Raw genomic sequence first — 27,165 nt, 5'->3', positions numbered from 1 at the left:
ACATTAACTCTTTCATGGGACTCAAACTCAGATCTTTAGGCTGATAGTGTTTCTTGATCCCTTCCTCCCCAAGGGCGGGGCTGCCCGTAGAACTTGTGATGTCCACCCTTGCATCCTTTAACCTCTCCCTGTGCTCCCCACCCTCCCGTGACTCATACTCAGACTGGGTGGAGACCCTGGCTGGGGGCCCTGGAGGAGGGCTTGGCATCTCTAAAATATGGATGAGGTTTTTCTTCCTGAGCCAGGCACCCTGGCCTGCCATAGTTGGAGAAGGTCAGGGATGAAAAGGACTTCTGGTTTTCAGGATTGCCTGACCTGGTGTAAGGGCGGGATCTGAGCTTGCGCAGGGAGAACTGGTGTGGGTGACTAGGCCATGGGCAGAGTCTGTAATTACAGAGGTTGGCCAGACAGGCAATTAGTATCTCTTGGGGCTGACAGGCTGGTGGGGTATGCCTGGTAGGCTAGAGGCAAAGGGAACCAAAGAGGATGAGGAGGTGAAAGGCCTTCCACCCAGAAAAGGAAAGAGGAGGTGACTGGCTGGCAGTTTCCTTTGGGCCAGGCTGGGGAGTAAGGATGAGGCTCTGCCTTGTAAGGCCAGGCCTTGAACCTTTTGGGAGAAAGAAAGGACATGGGAAGGTGGAAGCAGGCAGAGGCCTGTCTCACTGGTGCTCCCTGAACCTGCATCCTGTGCCATACTGACTGGACTAGGCTTGGAGTGGGATGGAGGGAGGGGCAAACTCCCCACCAGGGTTGGGAAGACCCCTCTGGCAGCCCAGAAGGGTGGCTGACCCAGGCTGAAGGGAAGCTGTTTGGGGACTGTGCAGAGAGTGAGGGCCATGCCTCTAATGTGAGCTCCCCTGGAGGAGGTGATGATGGAAGCCCTAGTAATGGGGGGTGGGGATGGCAGGGAACTTATAAGCCTTTCGAGAAGGGTGGAGCCTGCCCACCCTATTTCCTGATGCCCTGCCAGGTGTTTCCTGGCTTATGTTCCCTCCACCCCACCCTTTGGGGAAACTGCTTTCTAGTAAGCACAAGCACTACTCATTGCCACCAGAACACATGAGAACCTCCATTGTCCCTGGGATGGATACCTTGAGAGCTCTGCCCCTTTTTTCAATATCTGGCCTCTTCTCCTTTCCCTACAGGCATGGGCTTCTGTAAAGTATCAGTCCCCCATGTCACCCAAGGGAGGGGCATGATGGGAGGTGGTGGGGGAAGTCCCCTCTTTCCCAGAGACCCATCATGGCAGTAAGAGGAGAGACTGGGAAGAGGAGGCTGGGGGAGGGGCAGGGTCAGAGCTGGAGAAGAGGGTCTTCAAAAGAGGTCTCATGAGGGGAGGGAAGGGTTACCCTCAGTTTCCTGACCTCATTTGTCTGTCACTTCTTGCAGGGTCTCCCATGGGATTGCTGGGACCTTGCTGGGTGAGATGGCACTGTGTGCAAAAAAGCGCCCCCCAGGTAAGACAGGCAAGGAGGGGAGATCCCGGGAACCATCAAGAGTGGGTGTTGTTATGGCTCAGGGAGCAGAAGGAAAAGGGACAACTGGTATGGGTCTGAGGGAGGGTAGCTTACAGCAGTCTCTACCAAGCTTAGGGGGAACCTAGGAAACCGAATTCTTCCGCTTGATCCCAAAGCTGGGTTATGTGCCAGGACGGCGCTGAGCACCTACGCCCCGAAACACCTGCAGTCTTATCGTGGGGCACCTGCAGCTCCTGCTCTCTGGTCCAGGGAGCTGTGTTCTCATCTCTGCTTGGTCCTCTCACCCTCTCCCTGCTCCCCTCATTTTTTCATCTACCAGTCCTTCCGGTTTTTCCGCGGGCGGGGGTGTGTGTGCGTGAAAGCGGTTGCCCCCAACAACGCCGGCAGTCCGCTCACCCGCATTGGCCGGGCCCCCGCATTGGCCGGGCCCGGGGGTGGGAGGGGAGGCGGGGCTCGCGCGCGAGCTTTCGCCTACGCGGCGCGTTGGCAGGCTGCGGCTCTTGCAGTCGGGGAGCGGGCGGGGGCGGAGCCCTAGGCGTGCTCGGCGTGTCCGGGGCCACTCAGCGCACGCTGGCATCCGCCAGGGGGAATGGGGGGCGGCGGCGGCGGCGCAGCTGAGCTCGCGGTGTCCCCGAGCGCCGACGGCCGGGAGGATGGCCTGGGCTGCGGGTGGGGCGCGTGCCCGACAGCCGGGGCTTCCCTCTGAGCGGCCGTGGCTCCTGCACCTCCCCGGGGGGCCGCCCAGTCGATGCCGCTAAGGCCAAGGACGTATAGACGGTCTGCCCGCCCCCACTCACACCGGGATCATGACGGTCCCCAAGGAGATGCCCGAGAAGTGGGCCCGGGCCCAGGCGCCTCCCTCTTGGAGCCGAAAGAAGCCCTCCTGGGGGACAGGTAACTGGAGGCAGCACCTGGCAGCTCTCCCGCACCCATTATTTCCCCACTCCAATCCCTACATTCATTTGTCCCCAGCCTTCCCCTACCTCCCCTGATCCTCTTTCCAGACCCAGAGATCCTGGCTCCGAAGGATCCAGTCCCTACCTTCTTCCTTTGCATGGTCTTTGGTGATTGCGCAGGGGACTCAGCCCAAGGGAGCCCCTCTAGGGAAGTTTATGGGAGTGAAGTGGCTTGGTAGGCAGGGGGCACTGTGGCCTGGGGTTTTGTTACTGCAGTGTGCTCTGCAGGGGTCCTGGGGTGTGTAGAAAGGGTTCTGGAATGCTGTCTTTGGCTCCTGGACAGGTTTAAGGAATTAGGTTTGCTGCCACCAAGTTACCCCTTTTTGCAGCATGAGGTCATGGTGACCTCCAGGGAGATGGGCTGGGGAATCTATTATAGAACAGCTCCTTACTCTGGGACATGAATTTGGTGCCTGCAGTCCCAGACCTGCAAAGGTTTGGGATAGGTTTACCTAGACGGGTGTCAGTAACTGAGTGACAAATGAGCCCTTTAAAGGGAAATGCGTGCAGATGGTACAAGGAAAGTCCAGTTAGAGCGCAGCTGTTTCCATTACATTTCATTCCTCCCACCTCCATCTCTATCTCAGTCTGCATGACCCATATCCCTGAAACGCCCCCCCTCCCACTTTTCTACTTGAAGATGAGCTTTGAAATAAGATGATGTCATTGTGGGCCAGTCAGAAGCAGCTGCTGGTGACATGTGACAAGCAGAGGCTCCTGTAGTGGGGACTGCACGTGGGGCTGGGATGCTGCCGCAGAGCAGCTCCAGGGCACAGTGAGCCTCCTTCTTGCCACCTACCCAACCCTCCAAATTAGGGAGACAGCAGTACTGCTACTAGATCTGCAGTGGTCCCCAGGGGGAAGGAAACTTTACGTTTTCAGCGCTACTCCTTGATTATGACGATATATGCATTAATAATAGCAGCAAAGGGGGCTGGGGAATCCCAGGACTGTCAGTGGTTAAGATTCCTCTGCAGTGGGGGTGGGGGAGACAAACTGGGTGCTCCCAGTGGAAGACTGTGAAGGTCGGTGGTGAGGAAAAGAGAACATACCCTATCCTGTGAATGTAACCTGGAGAGCCGTGTGGTCAGGCTGCTGGTGAGAGGTGGACTGGAGGGAAGAATTTGATGTCCCCCCTCAGTTGTGGAGCTAATTCCTTAAAATGATGTTCTGTGGAAAAAAACAGGGAACCCCCACAAAGTGTTGGTCCAGACCTCAATTTGCTCCTCCTGACTGCAGCATCATTTTGTTGCAGAAGAAGAAAGGAGGGCGCGGGCTAATGACCGAGAATACAATGAGAAATTCCAGTATGCGGTAAGTGACTCTAGACCACCCGTTCCCTGTCTCTGTTTGGAGAGGGGAAAGGGGCAAGGACAACCTACCCTTGGGACTGAGGGCTACCTGGGAAGAGTGGTTGGGGGAGGGGAAGGCAAGCTCCTCCGCCACTCTCAATCTGCTACGGTGCTGAATTTTTCATGCCTTCACCTGTCAGTGAAGCAGAATACATTGACCCCCTTGAGACTCCCATCTCTCCTCCCCTTTCCCACTCCCACACCTGTGTTTGCTGGCTTTTGGGGTAGAGGTCTGGGGAAGTATAAAGATGGGGGAGGCAGCCTCAGTCTGGTTCTGGGTTGGGGCTGGAGGCTGCTCATTATCTTCTCTCCTACTGCCATAGAGTAACTGCATCAAGACCTCCAAGTACAATATTCTCACCTTCCTGCCTGTCAACCTCTTTGAGCAGTTCCAGGAAGTTGCCAACACTTACTTCCTGTTTCTCCTTATTCTGCAGGTAGGTGACCCACAGTAGATTTTTTGCAGCTCCCCAAACTGAATAAAGCCAAGGAAGAGGAAAGGGAGTGAAGGCATCAGATGGGGCCTCAGAGGCATACTTCTCTTTTTTTTTTTTTTTTCAGTTGATCCCACAGATCTCTTCCCTGTCCTGGTTCACCACCATTGTGCCTTTGGTTCTTGTCCTCACCATCACAGCTGTTAAAGATGCCACTGATGACTATGTGAGTTGGTTTCATTCCTCTGTTTTGTCCCAGTCACCCACCCCTACTCCAACCCCCACCCCCAACTCACAGCCACCTTCACCCAGCACAATTTCTTGGTGACTTTGACATCCCTTACCCGGTCCGGCTAGATCTCTGATGTCTTTTTGCTGAGGGTGGGGAGGGGGAGTCAGGGAGTGAATTGGTTTGTGATGGGGTATATATGAGGTGTTACCCAGCATGCTCTGAGTTCTACTGATTAACGAATTCCTTCGAAGCGAGGGAAAGTGTCTTACCTTTCACAGTTTTCTTCTTTTCAGTTCCGCCACAAGAGTGATAACCAGGTGAATAACCGCCAGTCTCAGGTGCTGATCAATGGAATGTGAGTGCCTGTTGGAGACAAGAGCTCTGGGGAGGAAGGGGGTCCCCTAGGAACCTCTTTAGCTCCTGACAGCCTCTTCACTGTCTTCTTGTTGCCTCAGCCTCCAGCAGGAGCAGTGGATGAATGTCTGTGTTGGTGATATTATCAAGCTAGAAAATAACCAGTTTGTGGCGGTAAGGGACAGGGTACCCCTCTAGGCTGGTAGGGTTCTTCCTCTTCTTTGTCAAAAAGGGATGAATCTTTCCTGATTTACTGTTGCCTCGTAAACACCCATGGCAGGAAACTTTCTCACATCAGAGGCTTCTGTGTCATGCTGATATGCCTGGGACTAGCCATTTATGCATCTGGAACTAAGCAAACCGAGAATGCTTGGATGAAGGAGCCACCATCACAGCCCACTGGGGGTGGAGGTTTGCATATTTGGACTTCTCATTAGTTTTTCTCTCTAGGCGGATCTCCTCCTCCTTTCCAGCAGTGAGCCCCATGGGCTGTGTTACATAGAGACAGCAGAACTTGATGGGTAAGTGGCATGCTCAGTGTCAGCCCTCTCCTTCTGTCTCTTTGGAGGTAAAAAGATTGTCTTTGAATGAGGTTCTCAGGCCTGGGCTCTGTCTGAATTTGGAAAAATTAGGGTAAGAAGAGCTTTGGATGGGATGTGCAAAGTGTTATTCGGCCGGTATTTGCGGGGCTAAGCAGTTATACACCATGCTTAGGTGTCACCAGGTAGAATTTAGAGGATGGGGAAAGGTGGGTATGGTGACTCACTCCTGTAAATCCTAGCATTTTGGGAGGCCAATGTGGGAGGATTGCTTGAGGCCAGGAGTTTGAGATCAGCCTGGGCAAGATGGTGAGACCTCGTCTCTACACACACACACACACACACACACACACACACACACACACACACACACAAAATAAATAAATAAAAATAAATAAATCATTTTAAAAATTAGCTGGGTATGGTGGTTTTAACGCCTGTAATCCCAGCCACTTGGGAGGCTGAGGCGGGAGGATCGTTTGAGCCCAGGAGTTCGAGGCCTTAGTGAGCTATGATTGTGCCACTGCACTCCAGCCTGGGCAGCAGAGCAAGACCCCATCTATGAAAAAAAAAATACTTAGAGGATGAGGAGGGATCGGGGACTCAGGGATACTGTCCTTCTAGTGAGACCAACATGAAAGTACGTCAGGCGATTCCAGTCACCTCAGAATTGGGAGACATCAGTAAGCTTGCCAAGTTTGATGGTGAGTAATTTTGGGGGAGCAGCCTGAAGGTAGAGGAGGGGCGTTGGGTTTTGCTTGGGGGCGTTAAATTATACCTTTTCATTTGGACTTTTTGTTGTTGTTATGCAACTTCCTGGACTGTTTTGGGGAGGGGAGTGTTGGTAATGTCATTTGGCTCCCTCTTGATTGTGAGTTGATAATTATTTCAAGGGAACTTTGTGGCTGATAGCTCCCCACTTGCTATGCATGTTGAGAGAAATTCAGCATATTCTTTTTGCTTATTAGCTTGGAATAATAATATATGTCCCTTATAAGACAAACCATACAAAGTGTATAAGAAAAAGTGAATGAAGATCAGTACCATGGCTCACGCCTGTAATCCCAACACTTTGGGAGGCCGAGGCGGGCAGATTTCTTGAGACCAGGAGTTCGAGACCAGTCTGGTCAACATGGTGAAACCCTGTCTCTATTAAAAATACAAAAATTATTAGCTGGGTGTGGTGGTGTGTGCCTGTAATCCGAACTATTCGAGAGGCTGAGGCGGGTGAATTGCTTGAACCTGGGAGCTGGAGGTTGCAGTGAGCCGACATCGTGCCACTGCACTCCAGCCTGGGTGACAAGAACGAAACTCCATCTCAAAAAGAAAAAAAAAACATAGAAAAATTAGCCAGGTGGCGTGGCGTGCATCTGTTGTCCCAGCCACTCGAGAGGCTGAGGCATGAGAGTTGCTTGAACTAAGGAAGTGGAGGTTGCAGTGAGCTGAGATCATGCCACTGCACTCCAGCCTGGGCAACACAGCAAGACTCTGTCTCAAAAAAAAGCAAAAAAAAAAAAAAAAAAAAAATAGCTCTTCCTTCTTCTTCTACCCTGCTCAGATAGCCACACTGACAGTCAGTGTGTGTTCATCCACACTTTTCATACATGTTTGTACAAACAAATATTAGGTCATGCTGCTGCTTTTTTTTTTGAAACACTCTGTTGCCCAGACTGGAGTGCAGTCGTGCAATCTTGGCTCACTGCAACCTCTGCCTCCCAGGTTCAAGCGATTCTCGTACCTCAGCCTCCTGATTAGCTAGAATTACAGGTTCCCCGCCACCACGCCTGGCTAATTTTTGCATTTTTAGTAGAGACAGGGTTTCGCCATGCTGGCCAGGCTGGTGTCGAACTCCTGACCTCAAATGATCTGCCCATCTTGGCCTCCCAGAGTGCTGAGATTACAGGCCTGAGCTACCGTGCCTGGCCTGCTTCATTATTTTCCTGAAGAGCTGCATCAGCTCACACTCCCACCAGCAGGGTGTGGATGGGCCCTTGTTCTTGCATCCTCTTCCCTCAGTGCATTTTCTCTTTGTTTTATTGTCTTGTGGTCAGGCTGTAGACTGGACCTTGAGCAGTGGAATTTTTGTCTCCTGTTCAGGTGAAGTGATCTGTGAACCTCCCAACAACAAACTGGACAAATTCAGCGGAACCCTCTACTGGAAGGAAAACAAGTTCCCCCTGAGCAACCAGAACATGCTGCTGCGGGGCTGTGTGCTGCGAAACACCGAGTGGTGCTTCGGGCTGGTCATCTTTGCAGGTGAGCCTCCTAGCATCCAAAGAAAGAAGGGTAAGAGGGACCCAGCCAGCCCTCCCTCAGGAGTATGGGATGAGGTGGGAGAATACCTAAGGTAAAAAACCTCCAGCTCTGTATACAGGCCTTTTATCCAGCCAGTGTCTCTATTCCCCCTTGGTGTCCTGCAGTCTGGGGATCAGGGCAGAAGCCCAGAGGCAGATGTGTTATTTGGCTTTCCCAGTCCTTCCCATTTTTTTCCAGGTCCTGACACTAAGTTGATGCAAAACAGCGGCAGAACAAAGTTCAAAAGAACGAGTATTGATCGCCTAATGAATACCCTGGTGCTCTGGGTAAGGCGCCCCACATCTGGTCCCTGCCCCTGCCCTCGGCTTCTCCCTGGGTGGCTCCTTTTCCTTTCCTCTCTCTTCTTTGGGCAGTAGTCTTCAAATTTGGCTTTAAAGCTAGTAGCAGGTCAGCTACACAAAGGCAGTGTTTATTTTAGGCTCCTTTTAGTTGGAAGATGTTATTTAAAAAAACTTTAGGAACGTGCATGAATCAACAACTTAAAGCTAAAACAAATCATCCCTTCTCTGATTCCAGTTCTGATGATGACTTTGTAAAGCATGTGACCTTCTGTTTGCTTTTGCCAGGGACAAGGAGGCCTTCATGGGGATGGAGAGGGAATTAAAAGAAAAATTTCCATTTGGAAGAGGTTGGCAGGGTCTTTTCCCCCCAACTTCTAAGAACGAAGGATCCCAAAGGAAAAGTTTCTGTTTTGGTTTTTGGCAATTCCTGAATCCTTCTCTTGTTTAGCTAGAAATCTGAACTCCTTGTTGGGCTCTCCTCCCCTTCCTGCGCCCTGACTGTCTGCTGCCTGCCCCCTACATGCCAGCTTGCAAAGGCTGGGGCCGGCCTCTGGTGAGCTGGTTTCCGCTCTGACTTTAAAGGGTGTGCAGAAACCCAGCCTGCTGGGCGTGGTTGTCTATCACATAGGGGGCTTCAGTCGCCCCCTGGTGGTCATTGGGCACCAATCTCCTATTTTGTTTCAAAGCCTCAACAGTGGAGGCAGCTTTGGAAATAGATGTAGGAAATTGGACAGTGGTCTGGTTTTTTTACCAGTCTCTCCAGAGACTCCAAAATTTATAAGATTTTTGACTAATCAAGAAATCTAGACCGGGGTGGTGGCTTACACATGTAATCCCAGCACTTTGGGAGGCCAAAGTGGGAGGATCATTTGAGCCTAGGAGTTCGAGACCAGCATGGATACCATAGTGAGACCCTATCTCTACAAAAAATTGAAAAATTAGCCAGGTTTGGTAGCATGCACCTGTGGTCCCAGTTAGTCTGGAGGCTAAGGTGGGGGGGGGATTGCTTTCCCGGGAGATTGAGGCTGCATTGAGCTAGGATCATGCCACTGCACTCCAGCCTGGGCAACAAAGCAGGACCCTGTTTCAAAAAAAGAGAAATCTACGTTTATGAAGGTATAGTTTGTTTCCCAAGTTTTTTTTAAAAAAGGCAATCTTGGCCGGGCGCGGTGGCTCAAGCCTGTAATCCCAGCACTTTGGGAGGCCGAGACAGGTGGATCACGAGGTCAGGAGATCGAGACCATCCTGGCTAACACAGTGAAACCCCGTCTCTACTAAAAAATACAAAAAACTAGCCGGGCGAGGTGGCGGGCGCCTGTAGTCCCAGCTACTCAGGAGGCTGAGACAGGAGAATGGCCCGAACCCGGGAGGCGGAGCTTGCAGTGAGCTGAGATCCGGCCACTGCACTCCAGCCTGGGCGACAGAGCGAGACTCCGTCTCAAAAAAAAAAAAAAAAAAAAAAAAAAAAGGCAATCTATGTGAGATAGTGAACATTATTGTGGCTTGGCATTTTTGTTGGCTTGTGGAGGCCTAGCCCAGGTGAATAGATGATTTACAGTAAGTTTTGTGGTATGTTAAAAGTAGCTCATACCCACTCTTACCAACTTTGAGGACTCTGGAAGGTTTCAAGGTGCCAGACCGGGAGCTAATCAACTATTTCAGTTTCTTCATCATATAGATGAAATAATGGTCAGACAGAAGGCCACGTGATAATTGGTGACAGACTAGAACCTGTCACCAATTCTGAGCTTTTTCCACTAGAGCAGGGGTTTCCAATATTTTGACCTCCCTGGGCTACACTGGAAGAAGAATTGTCTTGGGCCACACATAAAATACACTAACACTAACAATAGCTGATGAGCTTAGAAAAAAATAATTGCAAAAAATAACTATTTATTTATTTATTTATTTATTGAGACGGAGTCTTACTCTGTCACCAGGCTGGAGTGTAGTGCAATGTCATGATCTCGGCTCACTGCAACCTCTGCCTCTTGGGTTCACGTGATTCTCCTGCCTCAGCCTCCCTAGTAGCTGGGATTACAGGTTCCCGCCACCATACCTGGCTAATTTTTTGTATTTTTAGTAGAGATGAGAGATGGGGTTTCACCATGTTGGCCAGACTGGTATTGAACTCCTGACCTCATGATCTGCCCGCCTTGGCCTCCCAAAGGCGTGAGTCACCGCACTTGGCCTTTGTTTGTTTGTTTGTTTTTTGAGACAGGGTCTTGCTTTGTTGCCCAGGCTGGGGTGCAGTGGTGCGATCTTGACTCACTGCAACCTCTGCCTCTCGGGTTCAAGCAAGTCTCATGGCTTGGACTCCTGAGTAGCTGGGACTACAGGCAAGTGCCACCAGGCCTGGCTAATTCTTTTGTATTTTTAGTAGGGATGGAGTTTCACCATGTTGGCCAGGCTGGTCTCAAACTCCTGACCTCAGGTGATCCATCCGCCTCAGCCTCCCAAAGTGCTGGGATTACAGGCGTGAGCCACCGCGCCTGGCCTCTCATAGGGTTTTTTTTTTTTTTTTTTTGAGACGGAGTCTCGCTCTGTCGCCCAGGCTGGAGTGCAGTGGCCGGATCTCAGCTCACTGCAAGCTCCGCCTCCCGGGTTCACGCCTCCCGGGTTCATGTCTCAGCCTCCTGAGTAGCTGGGACTACAGGCGCCCGCCACCTCGCCCAGCTAGTTTTTTGTATTTTTTAGTAGAGATGGGGTTTCACCGTGTTAGCCAGGATGGTCTCGATCTCCTGACCTCGTGATCCGCCCGTCTCGGCCTCCCAAAGTGCTGGGATTACAGGCTTGAGCCACCGCGCCCGGCCTCATAGGGTTTTAAGAAAGCTTATGAATCTGTGTTGGGCCACATGTGGCCCAGAGACCACGGGTCGGACAAGCTTGCACTAGAGCATCTGAGCTTTTGAGGGCTCAAGGGATGAGTACATCACAGATGCACTTGGTTTTGAGGGCTTCCTACATGTCAGCCTCACCTGTGTTTCTCATTCCTCCCCAGATTTTTGGATTCCTGGTTTGCATGGGGGTGATCCTGGCCATTGGCAATGCCATCTGGGAGCACGAGGTGGGGATGCGCTTCCAGGTCTACCTGCCGTGGGATGAGGCAGTGGACAGTGCCTTCTTCTCTGGCTTCCTCTCCTTCTGGTCCTACATCATCATCCTCAACACCGTTGTGCCCATTTCACTCTACGTCAGGTATGTGCCTTCTCTGCCCTGGGGTTTCTCCGGGGAGTCAGGTGGTCCCATAGAACTTTTCTTTTCTATGAAGATGAAGTCCTTGAGAAGTAACTTGAAGTCCTCTTCTTCCTGTACCGTAAACATTTGATGTTATCTGTTTATCTTTGTGGGCAGAGCAAACTTTTTACCACAGTTTCCTGGTACTTGGAACTGTATTAGAGAAAAAAAAATATTGATTTCTTCAGCACCTGTTTATTACATGCCTCCTGTGTACAAAGAAGTGTGCTAGGTGCCATCACACATAAAAGATGAATTAGGAATGGATCTCCTTCCTTCTAGGTGCTTACATCTAGTAAAGGAAGGAAAATCTAAACACATTATAAAACAAAATAGGGACCAGTGCTGTAGAACTCGACCTAGAGTCTTCTGTGTGAAGCAAGGGGATACAGAGATGTATTAGGTGGCCTCTGCCTTCAGCAGCAGCAGATGGATGGGTCGAGGAGGGGAGATCTAGACAGTGTCAGACTGAGATACCATGTGGGAGGCACAGGGTGCCGGGGGCTGGGAGGGTGTCACTCCCTAAGCAGGTAGGCAGGGAGGGAGAGATGGCATTTGCTCTGGGCTTTGAGTGGTGATTGGGCTGGGTGAAGGTGGAGCCGCAAAGGAGAGGGGGAGGGGAGGAGAGGGCTGGAAGCATAGGTGTGGAGATGGGAGCCTGGGAATGGCCTGTGGAAATAGTTGGCCAGGGTCTTGGGCCAAGAGCGAGAGCTGGAAACATAGCTTGCTACTGATTGTGGAGGCTTTTGAATCTTTGCCTGTGGACTTTGTACTTACTAACCATTAAAAGTTATTAAAGAGACCAAGCACAGTGGCTCACGCCTGTAATCCCAGCACTTTGGGAGGCCAAGGTGGGCAGATCATGAGGTCAGGAATTCGAGACCATCCTGGCCAACATGGTGAAACCCTGTCTCTACTTAAAATACAAAAATCAGCCAGGTGTGGTGGCAGGTGCCTGTAATCCCAGCTACTCGGGAGGCTGAGGCAGGAGAATCGCTTGAAACCAGAAGGTGGAGGTAGCAGTGAGCCAAGATTTCACCCCTGCAGTCCAGCCTGGGCAACAAGAGCGAAACTCTGTCTCAAAAATCAAAATAAAGCAAACAAACAAACAAAAGTTTTTGAAGGAAGTGAAAAGAATGTATTCTATATTGTAAAAATGCATTCCAAGTGTCACAGCTCTTTTAGAATTTCCCTAGCAGGTTTTCCGGTTTTCACTGGAGCCCCTCCCCCACAAAAAGAAAAAAAAAAGCATTCTAAAAAAAATCTAAAGAATGCTTTAGGAAGTGTTGACTGGCAGTGGTGTACAGCATGAATAGGATCAAGGCGACATCTAGGATGTTTGAGGTAAAGAGAATGTTAGCAGGGACAGGCCAGTGAGAATGAAGGGGAGGAGGAGGAAGAGGAGGCAGGAAGAACGGCCAGGGGAAAGGAACTTTCTTGCTTAGTGTCTTGCCCTTGAGATAAGGGAACCTGTGACATTTTTAAGGAAATGTTTTATGGAGGTGCTGAAAACTTGTCCTGTCTCCCATCTTTAGTTCATACAGATTCCCCAAATAGCCCTCAACTCGTTCCCAGCCTCCAATCTTAACTGCTGGTGATAATAAATAGAAGATATAGCATTTCTCTGCTGAGGGAATACAGTTTAGGCTTTTCCAGGGTGTGAAAAGGAGAGTCAGAAGGTTCTGGGTTTAGTCCTGTCTCCTCAGTGGCCATGTGACCTCAGGAAAATCCACAGTCACTCAGGGCCTCACTTGATCTCAGTTTTCCCGTGTGAAACAGGAACAGGAGTACTTGTCTCACCTTTTAATAGGATGTCTTGATATAAGATACTGGCTTAGAAGATAACATTTTAAACTTAAATGACTGTACAGTTATTGGGTGGTAGCCTGTTCGTCGTGACTGTTACCACTCCCTTCTGTATTACTATTTAAATGCCTTTTTGCTTACAACCTAATTTTGTTTTCCCACCTATGGGCTTTTGCTATCTGTGTTTTGTATCTCAGTTCACTTGAAGCCCTTGGAGCAGCTAAAACAGTTTTCTTTCTGAGTCTCATCAGGTCACAGTGTGTATGTTTGGGGGAGACTGAGAGGGGGTTGGAGAGCTGCGTGAGGAGAAGGCTCTTCGGAATGTGAAGACATTCCCATTTGCCTGGTAATGGGATCCTGATAGGAGCCTTAGTCAGGTGGGAAGCAGAGCTCCGGATATGGCCCCATTGCTTGGCTGCACTGGACCTAAACATGGCCCTTTCTGGAAATGCTAACAGTGCATATGATTAGCAAAGAAGAGGATATGAACAGACCTGGAGATGTTAAAGGCACTATATTGACCTGGCACAGTGGCTGTCGCCTGTAATCCCAGCACTTTGGGAGGTGAAGGTGGGAGGATCTCTTGAGTTCAGGAATTCAACACCAGCATGAGCAACACAGCGAGATCCATCTCTATAAAAAATGAAAATTAGCCAGGTGTGGTGGCGTGCACCTGTAGTCCCAGCTACTGGGGAGGCTGAGGTGGGAGGATTGCTTGAGCCCAGGAGTTTGAGGCTACAGTGAGCTATGATTATGCTACTGCACTCCAGCTTGGGTGACAGAGACCCTAGCTCAAAAAACAAATGAGCTAACAACCACCACCACAGAGCGCTGTGCTGTTGTGAAGTGGCGGTGTTCTGCAGATGCCTAGGGCCCTCTCTGTCTGGAGTCAGCACCTCAGCCCTGCCCCCTGTTCAGAATCAGGGATGTAGCGCTGCAAGCCCAGGGTGGAAGGAGTGCACCTGCCTGTGCTGGGACAGTGAGGAGTGGGCTTCAAGCCTACTCCATTTCCCCTCCCTGGTGCGGCCCCTCTTTGAGGTGGCGTCTGCGTTGCTGTGGCATGCACAGCACCCTCATTATTTCTCTCTCTTTTTTCTCTCCCCTCCCTCTGGCACTTTCACTTGTTTTTCTCTGCATGGTTTCTGTATTATTAGTACTGAGGTAAGAACTGGCCGAGTGCCTTGTCTACAGCCCCTTCTCCTCCTTTGCTGTCTGTCCTGCCCACCCAGGCCCTTTGCCCCTTCTTGTCTGGAGAGCGTCAGGAGGGTCGGGTCGGGGCATTCCTCTGCTGGCTGTGTGCAGCCGTCTCCACCTTCAGGCTCTCCTTGCCCTTTCCCACCCAGGTTTCTGTGCCCAGGTGTCTTCTCCGTTCTCGTCTCTCCCCAGGCGGAGGGCCTGCAGCGAAGGCCCATGCGGGTGGGGCACCTCCTCCCCTTCCCGACCCAAGCTTCACCTCTTGTCCCCTGTGCAGTGTGGAGGTCATCCGTTTGGGCCACAGCTACTTCATCAACTGGGATAAGAAGATGTTCTGCATGAAGAAGCGGACGCCTGCAGAAGCCCGCACCACCACTCTAAACGAGGAGCTGGGCCAGGTGGAGTACATCTTCTCTGACAAGACGGGCACCCTCACTCAGAACATTATGGTTTTCAACAAGTGCTCCATCAATGGCCGCAGCTACGGTATGGTGGCACCACTGGGGACTGGACGCTTGCACCTCGCCTGGAAGGACAGTGGAACTGGGGCCCCACAGTTTCCTTAACATTGGTTTTTTCTTCCTTCCTAGTTGGGTCTGAGGGGCCTCGAAAGGGTCCATCCTGGCCAGGCACAGTGGCTCATGCCTGTAGTCACAGCACTTTGGGAGGCTGAGGTGGGAGTACTGCTTGAGCTCAGGAGTGCAAGACCAGCCTGGGCAACATAGTGAGACCCCATCCCTACAAAAAATTTAAAAATTAGCCAGGTGTGGTGGCACCTGTGGTCTCAGCTAGCCAGTGACTCAAGAGGCTGAGGTGGGAGGATCACTTGAGCCTGGGAGGTCAAGGCTACAGTGAGCCATGATCCTTTTACTGCACTCCAGCCTGTATGACAGAGTGAGGCCCCGTCTCTTGAGAAAAATTCACACACAAAGAAGAGGTCCATTCTGTGTCCCATGTCAGGAAGCAGATCCTGGCTGGGCGCAGTGGCTCATGCCTGTAATCCCAGCACTTTGGGAGGCTGAGGCGGGTGGATCACCTGAGGTCAAGAGTTCGAGACCATTCTGGCCAACACGGTGAAACCCAGTCTCTACTAAAAATACAAAAATTAGCTGGGCATGGTGGCAGGTGCCTGTAAGTCCAGCTACTTGGGGGGCTGAGGCAGGAGAATTGCTTGAACCCAGGAGGTGGAGGTTGCAGTGAGCCGAGTTTGCGCCATTGTACTCCAGCCTGGGCGACAAGAGTGAAACTCTATCTCAAAAAAAAAAAAAAAATTAGATTCTGAGAGTCCTCCCCTGATGCCCTGACCCTGGTCTCAGCTCCAGGAATTAGGGAGCTCCATGGCTGTTTGAAGTGAGACACTGGCCTCTGGGCATCCTGGCCAGGCAGAACCCTGCTGCACTCTCCCCTGTTGCTGCTCAGGGTCCTTGTGAGTCTGTGGAATGTGGCTGTGGTTGGACTTCCCAGTGTGGCCCTGCCTTAGTGGCCTGTGGCTGTGCTGCTGGGATGGCCTGGGGCAGCATGTGGGGCTGACTTTTATGCAGAGTGTGGACCCCTCTTGTAACTGCTTTCTGTACTGACTGATGCCTTTCAGTCAGTGTCTGAGCCTTGTCTGCTGCACAGGTCTAATGGGTGCAAGGAGGCCTGGGAGGTGTGGAATTGCAGCTGCCCTAAGGGGAGTGCCACCTAGGGTGGAGACAGGGATGGTGAGCAGTGGGTGCCGGGGCTCTTTCATGGCCAGGCCTTGGGGTTCTAGGGTCTAGGGTGCCTGCTGTCTCCTATCCCGCAAGGTCAGTAGTGTGACTGAGTGACTCACACTGTGACAGCTGCTCAGCGATTAGGGTTGAGGGGCTCAGTGGCTGTGGGGATTCTGTGTTGGAGGTGTTTTCCGTGCTCTGGAGTTCTCTGGCTCTGACATTGCTTCTTTTTCTGCCCTGGCTGTATGTAGGTGATGTGTTTGATGTCCTGGGACACAAAGCTGAATTGGGAGAGGTAAGATTCAGTCTCCCTAATTCTTTTTTTTTTTTTTTTTTTTTTTTTTTTGAGACGGAGTCTCGCTCTGTCGCCCAGGCTGGAGTGCAGTGGCCGGATCGCAGCTCACTGCAAGCTCCGCCTCCCGGGTTCACGCCATTCTCCCGCCTCAGCCTCCCGAGTAGCTGGGACTACAGGCGCCCGCCACTTCGCCCGGCTAGTTTTTTGTATTTTTTAGTAGAGACGGGGTTTCACGGTGTTAGCCAGGATGGTCTCGATCTCCTGACCTCGTGATCCGCCCGTCTCGGCCTCCCAAAGTGCTGGGATTACAGGCTTGAGCCACCGCGCCCGGCCTTAGTCTCCCTAATTCTATGTGCCAGTGAAACAGGGTGCCTGGCCAGTAACAGTTAGTGTAGTCAGGAGTGATGTGTTGTCTGGATAGGAGATGGAAGCTGCTTGGAGAAATGGGTGTTTTAAGGCAGAACTGGTGATGACAGAATTGGGAATTTTGAGGTCCACCGTGGACAAGAGCCTACTAAGACTTGGGAGGGCCGGGACGAACACTTCCCCGGGATGCAGCCCGGCGCCCCAGCCTTTCCTAAGAGCTTTCTTACGTGTTCCAGAGGCCTGAACCTGTCGACTTCTCCTTCAATCCTCTGGCTGACAAGAAGTTCTTATTTTGGGACCCCAGCCTCCTGGAGGCTGTCAAGATCGGGGACCCCCACACACATGAGTTCTTCCGCCTCCTTTCCCTGTGTCATACTGTCATGTCAGAAGAAAAGAACGAAGGTGGGCTGAGGAGCCGGCTCGCACTCTTCCCAACTGACTCTGCCCTTGGGCTCTGCTCTCCCCTGCAATGTGGCTGGGCTGGGGCTTCCTGGGCGGGGCACATGGCTGAGAGAGGCCACTTACATCACGTGTATTCTTCCTCCCCACCCAGGAGAGCTGTACTACAAAGCTCAGTCCCCGGATGAGGGGGCCCTGGTCACTGCAGCCAGGAACTTTGGTTTTGTTTTCCGCTCTCGCACCCCCAAGACGATCACTGTCCATGAGATGGGCACAGCCATCACCTACCAGCTGCTGGCCATCCTGGACTTCAACAATATCCGCAAGCGGATGTCAGTCATAGGTGAGGCCAGGACTAGGGTGCTGGGGCGTTTGGGGGCAGCATTAAGGCCTGGAATGGGTGAAGTGTGCCAGGTGACTCTTGATGTGTTTAGGTTGCCTGTCTGAATTTCTCTGGCACTTTCTCTACCTGCCCCATTCATAGTGCGGAATCCAGAGGGGAAGATCCGACTCTACTGCAAAGGGGCTGACACTATCCTGCTGGACAGACTGCACCACTCCACTCAAGAGCTGCTCAGCACCACCACGGACCACCTTAATGTGGGTGTGAGGAGAGGAGGGCCAGCCTGGGGGTTCTACTCTTAGTGTGGGGGAGGCGGCTTGTATGTTTTATTGTGTAAATGTAAGGTCTACAACGTGATGTTTGGGTGTGTATATATAGTGAAGTAATTACTACGGTCAGACACGTTAACACATCAGCCAGCTCCCATAGTTACCTCTTTGTGTGTGTGTGGTGACGGTCCCTAACTGTGGAATGTGGCACACGCCCAGTCTACAGTGCAGGATTATTCATTGTCGCCCTCATGCTGTCCCTTAGCTCTCCAGACTTACCCAGGTGTGCCTTTCCACTCTGCCTCCAGGAGTACGCAGGGGAAGGGCTGAGGACCCTGGTGCTGGCCTACAAGGATCTGGATGAAGAGTACTATGAGGAGTGGGCTGAGCGACGCCTCCAGGCCAGCCTGGCCCAGGACAACCGGGAGGACAGGCTGGCTAGCATCTACGAGGAGGTTGAGAACAACATGATGGTACGGGCTGTGGGACAGGCCAGGGGTGGGCACGGAGGGCTCATGCCTGCGACTCTTGTGCCAGGAATCCTTGTGGTATTTTCAGCTGCTGGGTGCAACGGCCATTGAGGACAAGCTTCAGCAAGGGGTTCCAGAGACCATTGCCCTCCTGACACTGGCCAACATCAAGATTTGGGTGCTAACCGGAGACAAGCAAGGTGAGAGCCCAGCAGGGCAGAGGCAGTTGCAACTGACAGTAGCCCTGTTGGACCCTTGCATGGAGCCGAGGACATCAGGCAGGCGAGTGTGCTGACCTTGTTGGGTGCCTGTCCGTAGCTCCTGCGTTCTCTCTTGGTAGAGACGGCTGTGAACATCGGCTATTCCTGCAAGATGCTGACGGACGACATGACCGAGGTGTTCATAGTCACTGGCCATACTGTCCTGGAGGTGCGGGAGGAGCTCAGGTAAACAAGAAGCCTGAGGGAGGCGGTGCTCTGCATTGTGCTCAGGGCTCAGGCGGGGGTTTCTGGACCCTGTTTAGGCTTGAATCCCTGCTCCCCACTGCCGTCCTGAAAGACCACAAGCATATCGTTTCCACCTCGACAGGAAAGCCCGGGAGAAGATGATGGATTCATCCCGCTCCGTAGGCAACGGCTTCACCTACCAGGAGAAGCTTTCTTCTTCCAAGCTAACTTCTGTCCTGGAGGCCGTTGCTGGGGAGTACGCCCTGGTCATCAATGGTCACAGCCTGGTAGGCATCGCTGTCCTTAGCTTGGGCAGTGTCTTTTCAGGGAGCACTTCTGTCCAGGGCTTTTATATCTTGTTTTAATTTCCCCTGACTTCAGAGAAGACTCTGGTCTCAAAGGGGACCGGGAGGAGCTGAGACTCCCAGGTGTCTCCTGGAAAGACTGGCTTTCTCAGGTTTCTCTGTGCTCCAGGCCCACGCACTGGAGGCGGACATGGAGCTGGAGTTTCTGGAGACAGCATGTGCCTGCAAAGCTGTCATCTGCTGCCGGGTGACCCCCTTGCAGAAGGCCCAGGTGGTAGAACTGGTCAAGAAGTACAAGAAGGCTGTGACGCTTGCCATTGGAGACGGAGCCAATGATGTCAGCATGATCAAAAGTGAGTGTGGGCTATGCAGGTGTGTAGGTCGGGCTTGAGGCTGGGGAGGGGCCCACTGGGGTCTCTGGACTGCAGAAGAATGATGGGAAGGGGGTTGTAACTTGGTAGGCTCTAAAGTGTGTGGCCGGTGGCCATCTTCACCCTCTTGTCATCTCCTGTCTCTGCAGCGGCTCACATTGGTGTGGGCATCAGTGGGCAGGAAGGGATCCAGGCTGTCTTGGCCTCCGACTACTCCTTCTCCCAGTTCAAGTTCCTGCAGCGCCTTTTGCTGGTGCATGGGCGCTGGTCCTACCTGCGAATGTGCAAGTTTCTTTGCTATTTCTTCTACAAAAACTTTGCTTTCACCATGGTCCACTTCTGGTTTGGCTTCTTCTGCGGCTTCTCAGCCCAGGTAATAAGTGTTCCCGGTCCACTGTAGTGCAAATCTGTTAACCTGAGTGCAGAGGTTCTGTCTGTCTTGTTTATCACTCAGTCCCCCAGGGCCTAGCTATTTTCTGGTACATACTTTTTAAAAATGCTTATTAAAGGAGGAGAGAAGGAGCCTGAGAAAATTTCTTAGGGTTCTCTGTGTGTGACATCAGCTGTCTTCCTGTGCCTGATGTGTAGCAAAGAAAGGTTGCGTGCTCCCTTGCTCCCTGTTCTCTTCCAGACCGTCTATGACCAGTATTTCATCACCCTGTATAACATCGTGTACACCTCCCTGCCAGTCCTGGCTATGGGGGTCTTTGATCAGGTATGGGGGAGTTTGATGATCAGATGGGATGCGGGGAAGGTCACTGCTTGAAGGAGTCACATAGACAGGTGTGACACTTGTGCCCATTGTCTGTGGCCACTGGGAAGGCAGTTCTTTCAGCTGGGGAAGGTGTGACTGGTTCTCCCTCCTGGTTGCAGCTGATCTAGAACTCTCTTGGGTTGCTGAACTAAGTTAGACTGGGGGTACCTGGCTTGAGGTTGGTTCTAGCTGCCAAAGACTTTGGAAAGAAGGAGGCAGGGACAGAGTCTGCCCTTGGCCTTGTGGAGTCAAAATGGCAACCTCTGAGGCCCCCTATGCTACATGGTCCTCCCACACAGGATGTCCCTGAGCAGCGGAGCATGGAGTACCCTAAGCTGTATGAGCCGGGCCAGCTGAACCTTCTCTTCAACAAGCGGGAGTTCTTCATCTGCATCGCCCAGGGCATCTACACCTCCGTGCTCATGTTCTTCATTCCCTACGGGGTGTTTGCCGATGCCACCCGGGATGATGGCACCCAGCTGGCTGACTACCAGTCCTTTGCAGTCACTGTGGCCACATCCCTGGTCATTGTGGTTAGCGTGCAGGTATGAGGCCGTCCAGGAACTCCCCTCTTCTCTGGAAGGAGTGAGCCTTCTGTCCCTGGGGCTGCCGTGGGCACCACAGTTCTGTTTCTGGGTGAAGGGATTTTTAGGGGGTGCACCTGCCTGATTATGCCTACTTTCTGCAGATTGGGCTGGACACAGGCTACTGGACGGCCATCAACCACTTCTTCATCTGGGGCAGCCTTGCTGTTTACTTTGCCATCCTCTTTGCCATGCACAGCAATGGGCTCTTCGACATGTTTCCCAACCAGTTCCGGTTCGTGGGTAAGTCCCCGTGGCCTCCTTGAATCAGTGAGGAATCACAGCTTTTCCGGGACTAACAGGACGGTCAGCCAATCTGCACATTTCAACGTTTCTTATGTGCCAAGTATTCAGTGAGGTGCTGAGGGAATATCAAGTTATATCTGACCCAGGCCTTGCCCCCAAAGAGCTTCCATATCCATGAAAGTGAAGAACAGCCCTGCCAGACCATGGAAGGCCAGGCTTCACGGTCAGTAGAGTTGCTTTTGTTGAGTTAGCCAGGGACAGTTCCAGAGAGGGGGCTGCTGTGAGTGGAGGCAGGACTGGGGAGTCAGATTCCAAGTTGGAGAGCTGGAGGTGTTTGTAGGGAATGGAGACTGCTCCAGGTAGAATGGGCAAGAATGCTCATTGAGAAGCAGTGGGGGAGAGGCTGGAAAGGTGGAGCATTTGAGGTGTCGTTTAGAACGCCAGGCTGTCAGGATTGCATCCAACTTGCTGGGAGTCTTGATTCATTTATTTAGAGGAAGAGGAGGGAGCAGCATCAAAAGACTGCTTGAGAAAGATGAAGCTGGTGTTGATGTCCAGCAAGGAAGTTACCAGAGTGACCAGTGCAAACTGGTTCAGAATTGGTGCCACAGTGGCCGTGGTGGGTGGCAAAGAGGTGGGAGGTATGAAGTGAAGGAAGTATTTACAGATCTTGGCATTTGCTTCAGATCTGTTTGTTCATTTATCACACGAGCAATTTTTTTTTTTTTTTTTTGAGACAGTCTCGCTCTGTTGCCCAGGCTGGAATGCAGTGGCGCGATCTCTGCTCACTGCAAATTCCGCCTCCCAGTCTCAAGCGATTCTCCTGCCTCAGTCTCCCGAGTAGCTGGGACTATAGGCGCCCACCACCATGCCTGGCTAACCTGGCTAATTTTTGTATTTTTAGTAGAGGTGGAGTTTCACCGTGTTAGCCAGGATGATCTCAATTTCCTGACCTCATGATCCGCCTGCCTCGGCCTCCCAAAGTGCTGGGATTACAGGTGTGAGCCACCGTGCCCAGCCCACACAAGCATTTTATAGCACCTAGTATGTGACCCGTTATTCTGAATGCCCGGGGCGGGGGGGGGCAGCAATTAACCAACAGGTGGAAGCGGTTGCCCTCCTGGATTTTTTATATGAGAGAGACAGATAATTTATACATGAACAGATATAATGTCTGGAACTAATAAGTCCTTTAAGAAACATCAAGTGGGCTAGAGGGTGACAAGCATTGTTAGCAAAGACCTCTTGTGGAAGGGACATTGGTACAGATACTTTTTTTTTTTTTGAGACAGTCTCACTCTGTCGCCCAGGCTGGAATGCAGTGGCATGATCTTGGCTCATTGCAACCTCTGCCTCCTGGGTTCAAGTGATTCTTCTGCTTCAGCCTCCCAAGTAGCTGAGATTACAGGTACCTGCCACCACGCCTGGCTCATTTTTGTATTTTTAGTAGAGATGGGGTTTCACCATTTTGGCCAGGCTGGTCTTAAACTCCTGACCTCAAGCGATCCACCCACCTCGGCCTCCCAAAGTGCTGGGATTACAGGTGTGAGCCACCGCGCCCAGCTGGCACAGAGAAATCTGAATAAAGGGAAAAGGAGCCTGCCATGTGGCTCTCTGGGAACCGTCAATCCAAAAAGAGGAAACAGCAATATATACAAAGGCCTTCAGCCCGGGCCTGGGAGGAGGTCTTCTGCACGTGGAGCTGGGGAGCTGGGGAGGAAATGAGTTGGAGGGTGGGGGTGTGGAATCATTCTGGATTATTTAAGCCCTTATGGGTTTATTAAAATATTAAAAACTTTGAATTTTTAATATTAATCTAAATGTGAGAGGAAGCCATTGGAGGGTTTTGAGCAGAGAAATACCATAAGCTTACAATGTTTTTAAAGGGCCACTCTTACAGTTTTGTGGATAATAAAGCGTAGGGGGCAAGGGTGGAAATGGGAGACTAGTTAGGTGAGAGCCTGATGAGGGCTTAGAATAGAGTAAAAGGCCGCGGGATTCCAGAGATGTTTTGAAAATGGAACCAACAGATTGAATGTGGGGTCCAAAGAAGAGAGAAAAATGAATCAAAACAAAAATTTAAAAAGAAATGAATCAAGATCCATTGCGGGGTTTTTAGTTGGAGCAACTGAATGCGTTGTGGCATTTCCTGAGCTGAGAAAGACCCGGATCAGATTTGGGGGAAGGAAACAATAGTTGAGTTTGGGCCACGGGAAATTCGAGATGCCTGGTAGATGTTCAACAGACATGTCAAGTCTGGCAATTGAAGCAGCAGGTCTGGAGCTCTGAGGGAGTTTGGAACTAAATTTGGAGATCTACATTTGGAGGGTGAGCCTGGAAAAGCGGGAAGCCAGAGGTGACTTAGGCTTTGAGAGTGGGGAAGTGGAGCTGCCAGAAATGGGAATGGGGAACGTCCGCCTTGTGACTCCCAAGGCCACTGACTCCTCTCCATCCCCAGGGAATGCCCAGAACACCTTGGCCCAGCCCACGGTGTGGCTGACCATCGTGCTTACCACGGTCGTCTGCATCATGCCCGTGGTTGCCTTTAGATTCCTCAGGCTCAACCTGAAGCCGGATCTCTCTGACACGGTGAGAAGCTGGGCTACCTGCTGTGGGAGGCAGAGATGGGATGGCCCGAAAGGCCTCGTGTGAACCCTGGGGGGCTCTGTGGGGCCGTGTGGCTGCTCAGTGTGTTGGTGCTTATCTGCTCTTCCTGGGGACAGACACCGTGTGCAGCTGGCCACGGAGGCCTCTGCGTCAGCCTGGTCCTGGGTGCTGTGGGTCCCTTCTCCTTGGCGATGTCTGACACCTCCACGATGACAGAGGGCTCTTCCCTGTGCCCCTCTGCAGGTCCGCTACACGCAGCTGGTGAGGAAGAAGCAGAAAGCCCAGCACCGCTGCATGCGGCGGGTTGGCCGCACGGGCTCCCGGCGCTCCGGCTATGCCTTCTCCCACCAGGAGGGCTTCGGGGAGCTCATCATGTCTGGCAAGAACATGCGGCTGAGCTCCCTCGCGCTCTCCAGCTTCACCACCCGCTCCAGCTCTAGCTGGATTGAGAGCCTGCGCAGGAAAAAGAGTGACAGTGCCAGTAGCCCCAGTGGCGGTGCCGACAAGCCTCTCAAGGGCTGAAGGCCGAAGATGGATGCCCTGTGCCAGTGACCAGAGCACTCGGGGCTGGCCAGTCACTGAGGGAACAGTGTCTCGGAACTGCTGGTCCTCACTCCTTGCCTCCTGTCCCCCCGGTAGACTCTGTCCTGCTGGTCCCACCACACATGGCTGGGACATCCGTTCCCAGCTGCAGGCCCTTCCATCAGCTGGGGAGCAGACCCAAGGGCAGAGCAGAGGCTGAGGCACGGGGAGCCAGCCCCAGTTGGGGACCAGATGTAGAACCAAAAACAAGAAAAAACTGTGAGAGATTGCGTCTGCCCCTGCCCTGCTTGGGACCCACAGGGAGACTATAATCTCCTTATTTTTTTACTCCTACTCCCCAGAGGGGCCCTAGTGCCTCTGTTCCTGAATTACACAAGAATGTACCATGCCGGGAAGCCAGAGACCTGCGGGGGCCTCGGCCCCTCACATTGTGTATGTCTCTCCTTGATTTGTGTTGTGTCCAGTTTGGTTTTGTCTTTTTTATTTGGCAAGTGGAGGAGGCTTTTATGTGACTTTTATGTTGTGGTTGGTGTCTTAACTCTCCTGGGAAGAGGAGGCTGGCACACACTGGGATGCCGCAGCCTGGCCGGCTGTGGGGTGGTTTGGGAGGATCCATGTCAGCTCTCCCTGCAGTGACCAGTGCTCTGTGGGACAGAGGAGCTGACCAGGGAGGGAGGTACCCATCAGCAGAGGGTGGTGGGAGAGTGTGAAGGAGGGTTTGGTCCTGTCTGCTTCCTCACCTTGAGAGTAAAGTGCTGCCCTCTGCCCCTAACACACATACATATCAATTCCTGGATTCCTTAGTCCTGCTGGCCTTGGGCTGGAGCCTAGGAAAGTGGCCCCCAAATCCTTAGTGAGCTAAAGCTGGGTCTGAAATTTGGTCGGTGGGGAGGGGTAGTTTTCTTTTCTTTTTTCTTTTTCTTTTGTTTTTGAGATGGAGTCTCACTCTTGTCATCCAGGCAAGAGTGCAATGGCACGATCTCGGCTCACTGCAACCTCCGCCTCCCGGGTTCAAGCGATTCTCCTGCCTCAACCTCCTGAGTAGCTGGGATTACAGGCGCACACCACCACGCTCGGCTAATTTTTGTATTTTTAGTAGAGATGGGGTTTCACCATGTTGGCCAGGGTGGTCTCAAACTCCTTACCTCGTGATCTGCCCACCTCAGCCTCCCAAAGTGCTGAGATTACAGGCGTGAGCCACCATGCCCAGCTAGGGGAGGGGTAGTTTTCTTTGATTTTAAATTTAAACCCAAGTTTATTGGCAGACTCCCTTTTGACCTCCCTTTGCCTCCCCATCTGGTGCTTTCTTGCACCTACACCCCAGGGCCCTGTGGTGGGGCTACAGGGGGAAACTGTGCACCTGAGATGAGGCTGGAACAGGAATCGGCCTCTCTGCTCCCTTCTTCAGTAAGCAAGGAGCCCTGCCCCTCAGGCCCAGCCTCTGGCAGGAGGTGGTGGAGTCCTTGTGCCAGGTAGTAGAGGAGGAGAAGGGCAAAACCAGGCCCAGGCCAGCGCCTGGCTTGGTCTGGATGGGACACTGTCGGAGTTTGGCCACAGCCTGTCCTTTACTTCGTCCACACCTGTGAAGCTATTCCCTAAATAAGGTATTTCCTAAGTTAGTCGCTACCTAATCAGCCTTGAGAAGAATCCTTTCCTCTTCTTTGGTAGTGGGTCGGGGGATACTTCAGGAATGGTGTGGAGCTGGGAGTGGGTAGGGGGATTTTAAATGTTCCATGTGGGAGCCCCGAAGGAACTGGAGGGGCTGCAGTGAGGTGGGGGTGGGTGGGCAGGGAATGGGAGAGGGGAAGTCTTGGCAGGGAAATCCCTTTTGGCCACACAGTTTACAAACCCAGTATCATGTCTGTCTGTGTGTCTCTCAAGGTGAGAGTCTGATTTTTATACCAAAGAGGAAATGATTTTTTTTCATATTTTGTTTGTCTATATTATATAAATATATATATACAGTTATATATATATATATATTATTTTTTGGTTCTCTCTCGTTTTTTAGGGAGGGAAGAAAGTACCAAGTTGCATTGAGCTGTAATTAAGGAACATTATAATTTATGACACATTTCTATACTTGCAAAAATTATATCATTTTATGGATATAAGAGAAAATGCCTTTTTATAAAATTTCAATTTCTGAGAAGTGTGTAATTTGTCTCTTTTCTGATGTTTAACCAAGGCTGGTGGTGAAAGTAAAGACAGAAACTGTCTCTTAAATGTAATTGAGTGGGTAGATCTGGGATATCGTGGACAAACTGGAATCTGACTGGTGGGGGATAGCACCTCGCTCATTTGCAGACTTCCCGGGATCTGAGTTTCAGCTGAAGATGAAGATGGGGCAGTGGGTGGTACCGAACGGCATATCGTATGGACTTTGGCTGGGTGCCTAGGACCTTGAACTGTTTACCTTTCTCCAAACACAGGCCAGCCTCTAATCCCTGACACACGCCAGATGGATGTGTGTGTTGGCAAAGTACGTGATAAATATTTTAAGGTTTTGTTTTTTAACGCCCCGCTTTTCTGCATGCCTCACATCTTCCTGGCTTCTCAAGTGAGTATCAAGGAAGCTAAGTCTTACTAATGTAAGGAGCTTTCCTCCAGGGAAGGGAGGGCGGATGAGGATGGGGTCCTAGGAGTCAGGGCTAGGGTTAGTGCTGGCCTGAGGAGAAAGAAGTATGGCTTCCTCCACTGATGGTCAATATCAGCATGATCCAGCCCCACCCACAGGCTGATTTCCCCCTGACCCAGCCAGAACAATCCTTACTTCTCAAAAACGTAGACTGGATGCGGTGGCTCAAAGCCTGTAATCCAAGCACTTTGGGAGGCTGAGGCAGGAGGACCACTTGAGCCCAGCCCAGTTCAAGACCAGCCTGGGCAACATGGGGAGACCCCGCCTGTATTTAAAAAAAAAAAAAGGGGGGGGGTGCGGCGGAGGGTGTATGGGGGAAAGATGTGAAGATAAGATCTATTTCCCTCTTCAGGAGAAAAGGCCCCCGGCGGGAATCCCGCCACTGACCCCCAGGAACACCACCTGACACCCACCTCCACCCAGGAGAGGCTGTCCAGTCCACACCAGCCTTTCTTTGGGGTCTGTCTGGAAGCCTGAGCTTTGGGCAGCAAGTGGCATCCGGCCTCAGTGCCCCCACCAGCGAAACAGAAAGAGGCCTTAATCCCTTGAGGCTGGTGAAGCCCCAACTCCACCCCTCCCCCAAGACGGGTCTTCAGCACTGCGCTGGCCTCCCGCTGGGGGTCTGTTCAGCCGCTGGGAATGTCTCCCCTGGCTCC

General features: G+C 51.9%; 1 protein-coding gene and 1 non-coding gene across 3 annotated transcripts; both read left to right on the top strand.

Moving 5' to 3' along the window:
• The first annotated feature begins 1,393 nt into the window (after positions 1-1,393).
• LOC105497971 (ATPase phospholipid transporting 8B2) lies at positions 1,394-25,466 on the top strand. Of its 2 annotated transcripts, none has more exons than XM_011769588.3 (27): positions 1,394-1,457; positions 3,690-3,748; positions 4,110-4,223; positions 4,348-4,446; positions 4,746-4,807; positions 4,908-4,980; positions 5,257-5,327; positions 5,970-6,049; positions 7,443-7,601; positions 7,839-7,927; positions 10,944-11,140; positions 14,457-14,665; positions 16,125-16,168; positions 16,771-16,936; positions 17,088-17,276; positions 17,418-17,533; positions 17,854-18,018; positions 18,104-18,215; positions 18,356-18,461; positions 18,604-18,748; positions 18,936-19,119; positions 19,287-19,510; positions 19,769-19,852; positions 20,191-20,436; positions 20,580-20,718; positions 23,180-23,310; positions 23,572-25,466. In XM_011769588.3, exons 1-27 carry the CDS (start codon positions 1,427-1,429, stop codon positions 23,848-23,850), a joined length of 3,573 nt encoding a protein of 1,190 aa, XP_011767890.2. In that variant the 5' UTR covers positions 1,394-1,426; the 3' UTR covers positions 23,851-25,466. The 2 variants fall into 2 exon arrangements, with proteins under 2 accessions (XP_011767890.2, XP_011767889.2); XM_011769587.2 differs by lacking the exon at positions 1,394-1,457 and adding an exon at positions 2,094-2,372.
• LOC112429579 (U7 small nuclear RNA) lies at positions 12,345-12,404 on the top strand. Its single transcript, XR_003021848.1, has one exon. It is a non-coding gene; the product is annotated as a U7 small nuclear RNA (small nuclear RNA).
• Positions 25,467-27,165: the final 1,699 nt, after the last annotated feature.

Source organism: Macaca nemestrina, chromosome 1 (genome assembly GCF_043159975.1).
Source record: "Macaca nemestrina isolate mMacNem1 chromosome 1, mMacNem.hap1, whole genome shotgun sequence".
Classification (NCBI taxonomy): Eukaryota; Metazoa; Chordata; class Mammalia; order Primates; family Cercopithecidae; genus Macaca; species Macaca nemestrina.
The sequence above is the reverse complement of the archived record's forward strand: the minus strand, read 5'-3'. Positions and strand labels throughout refer to the sequence as shown.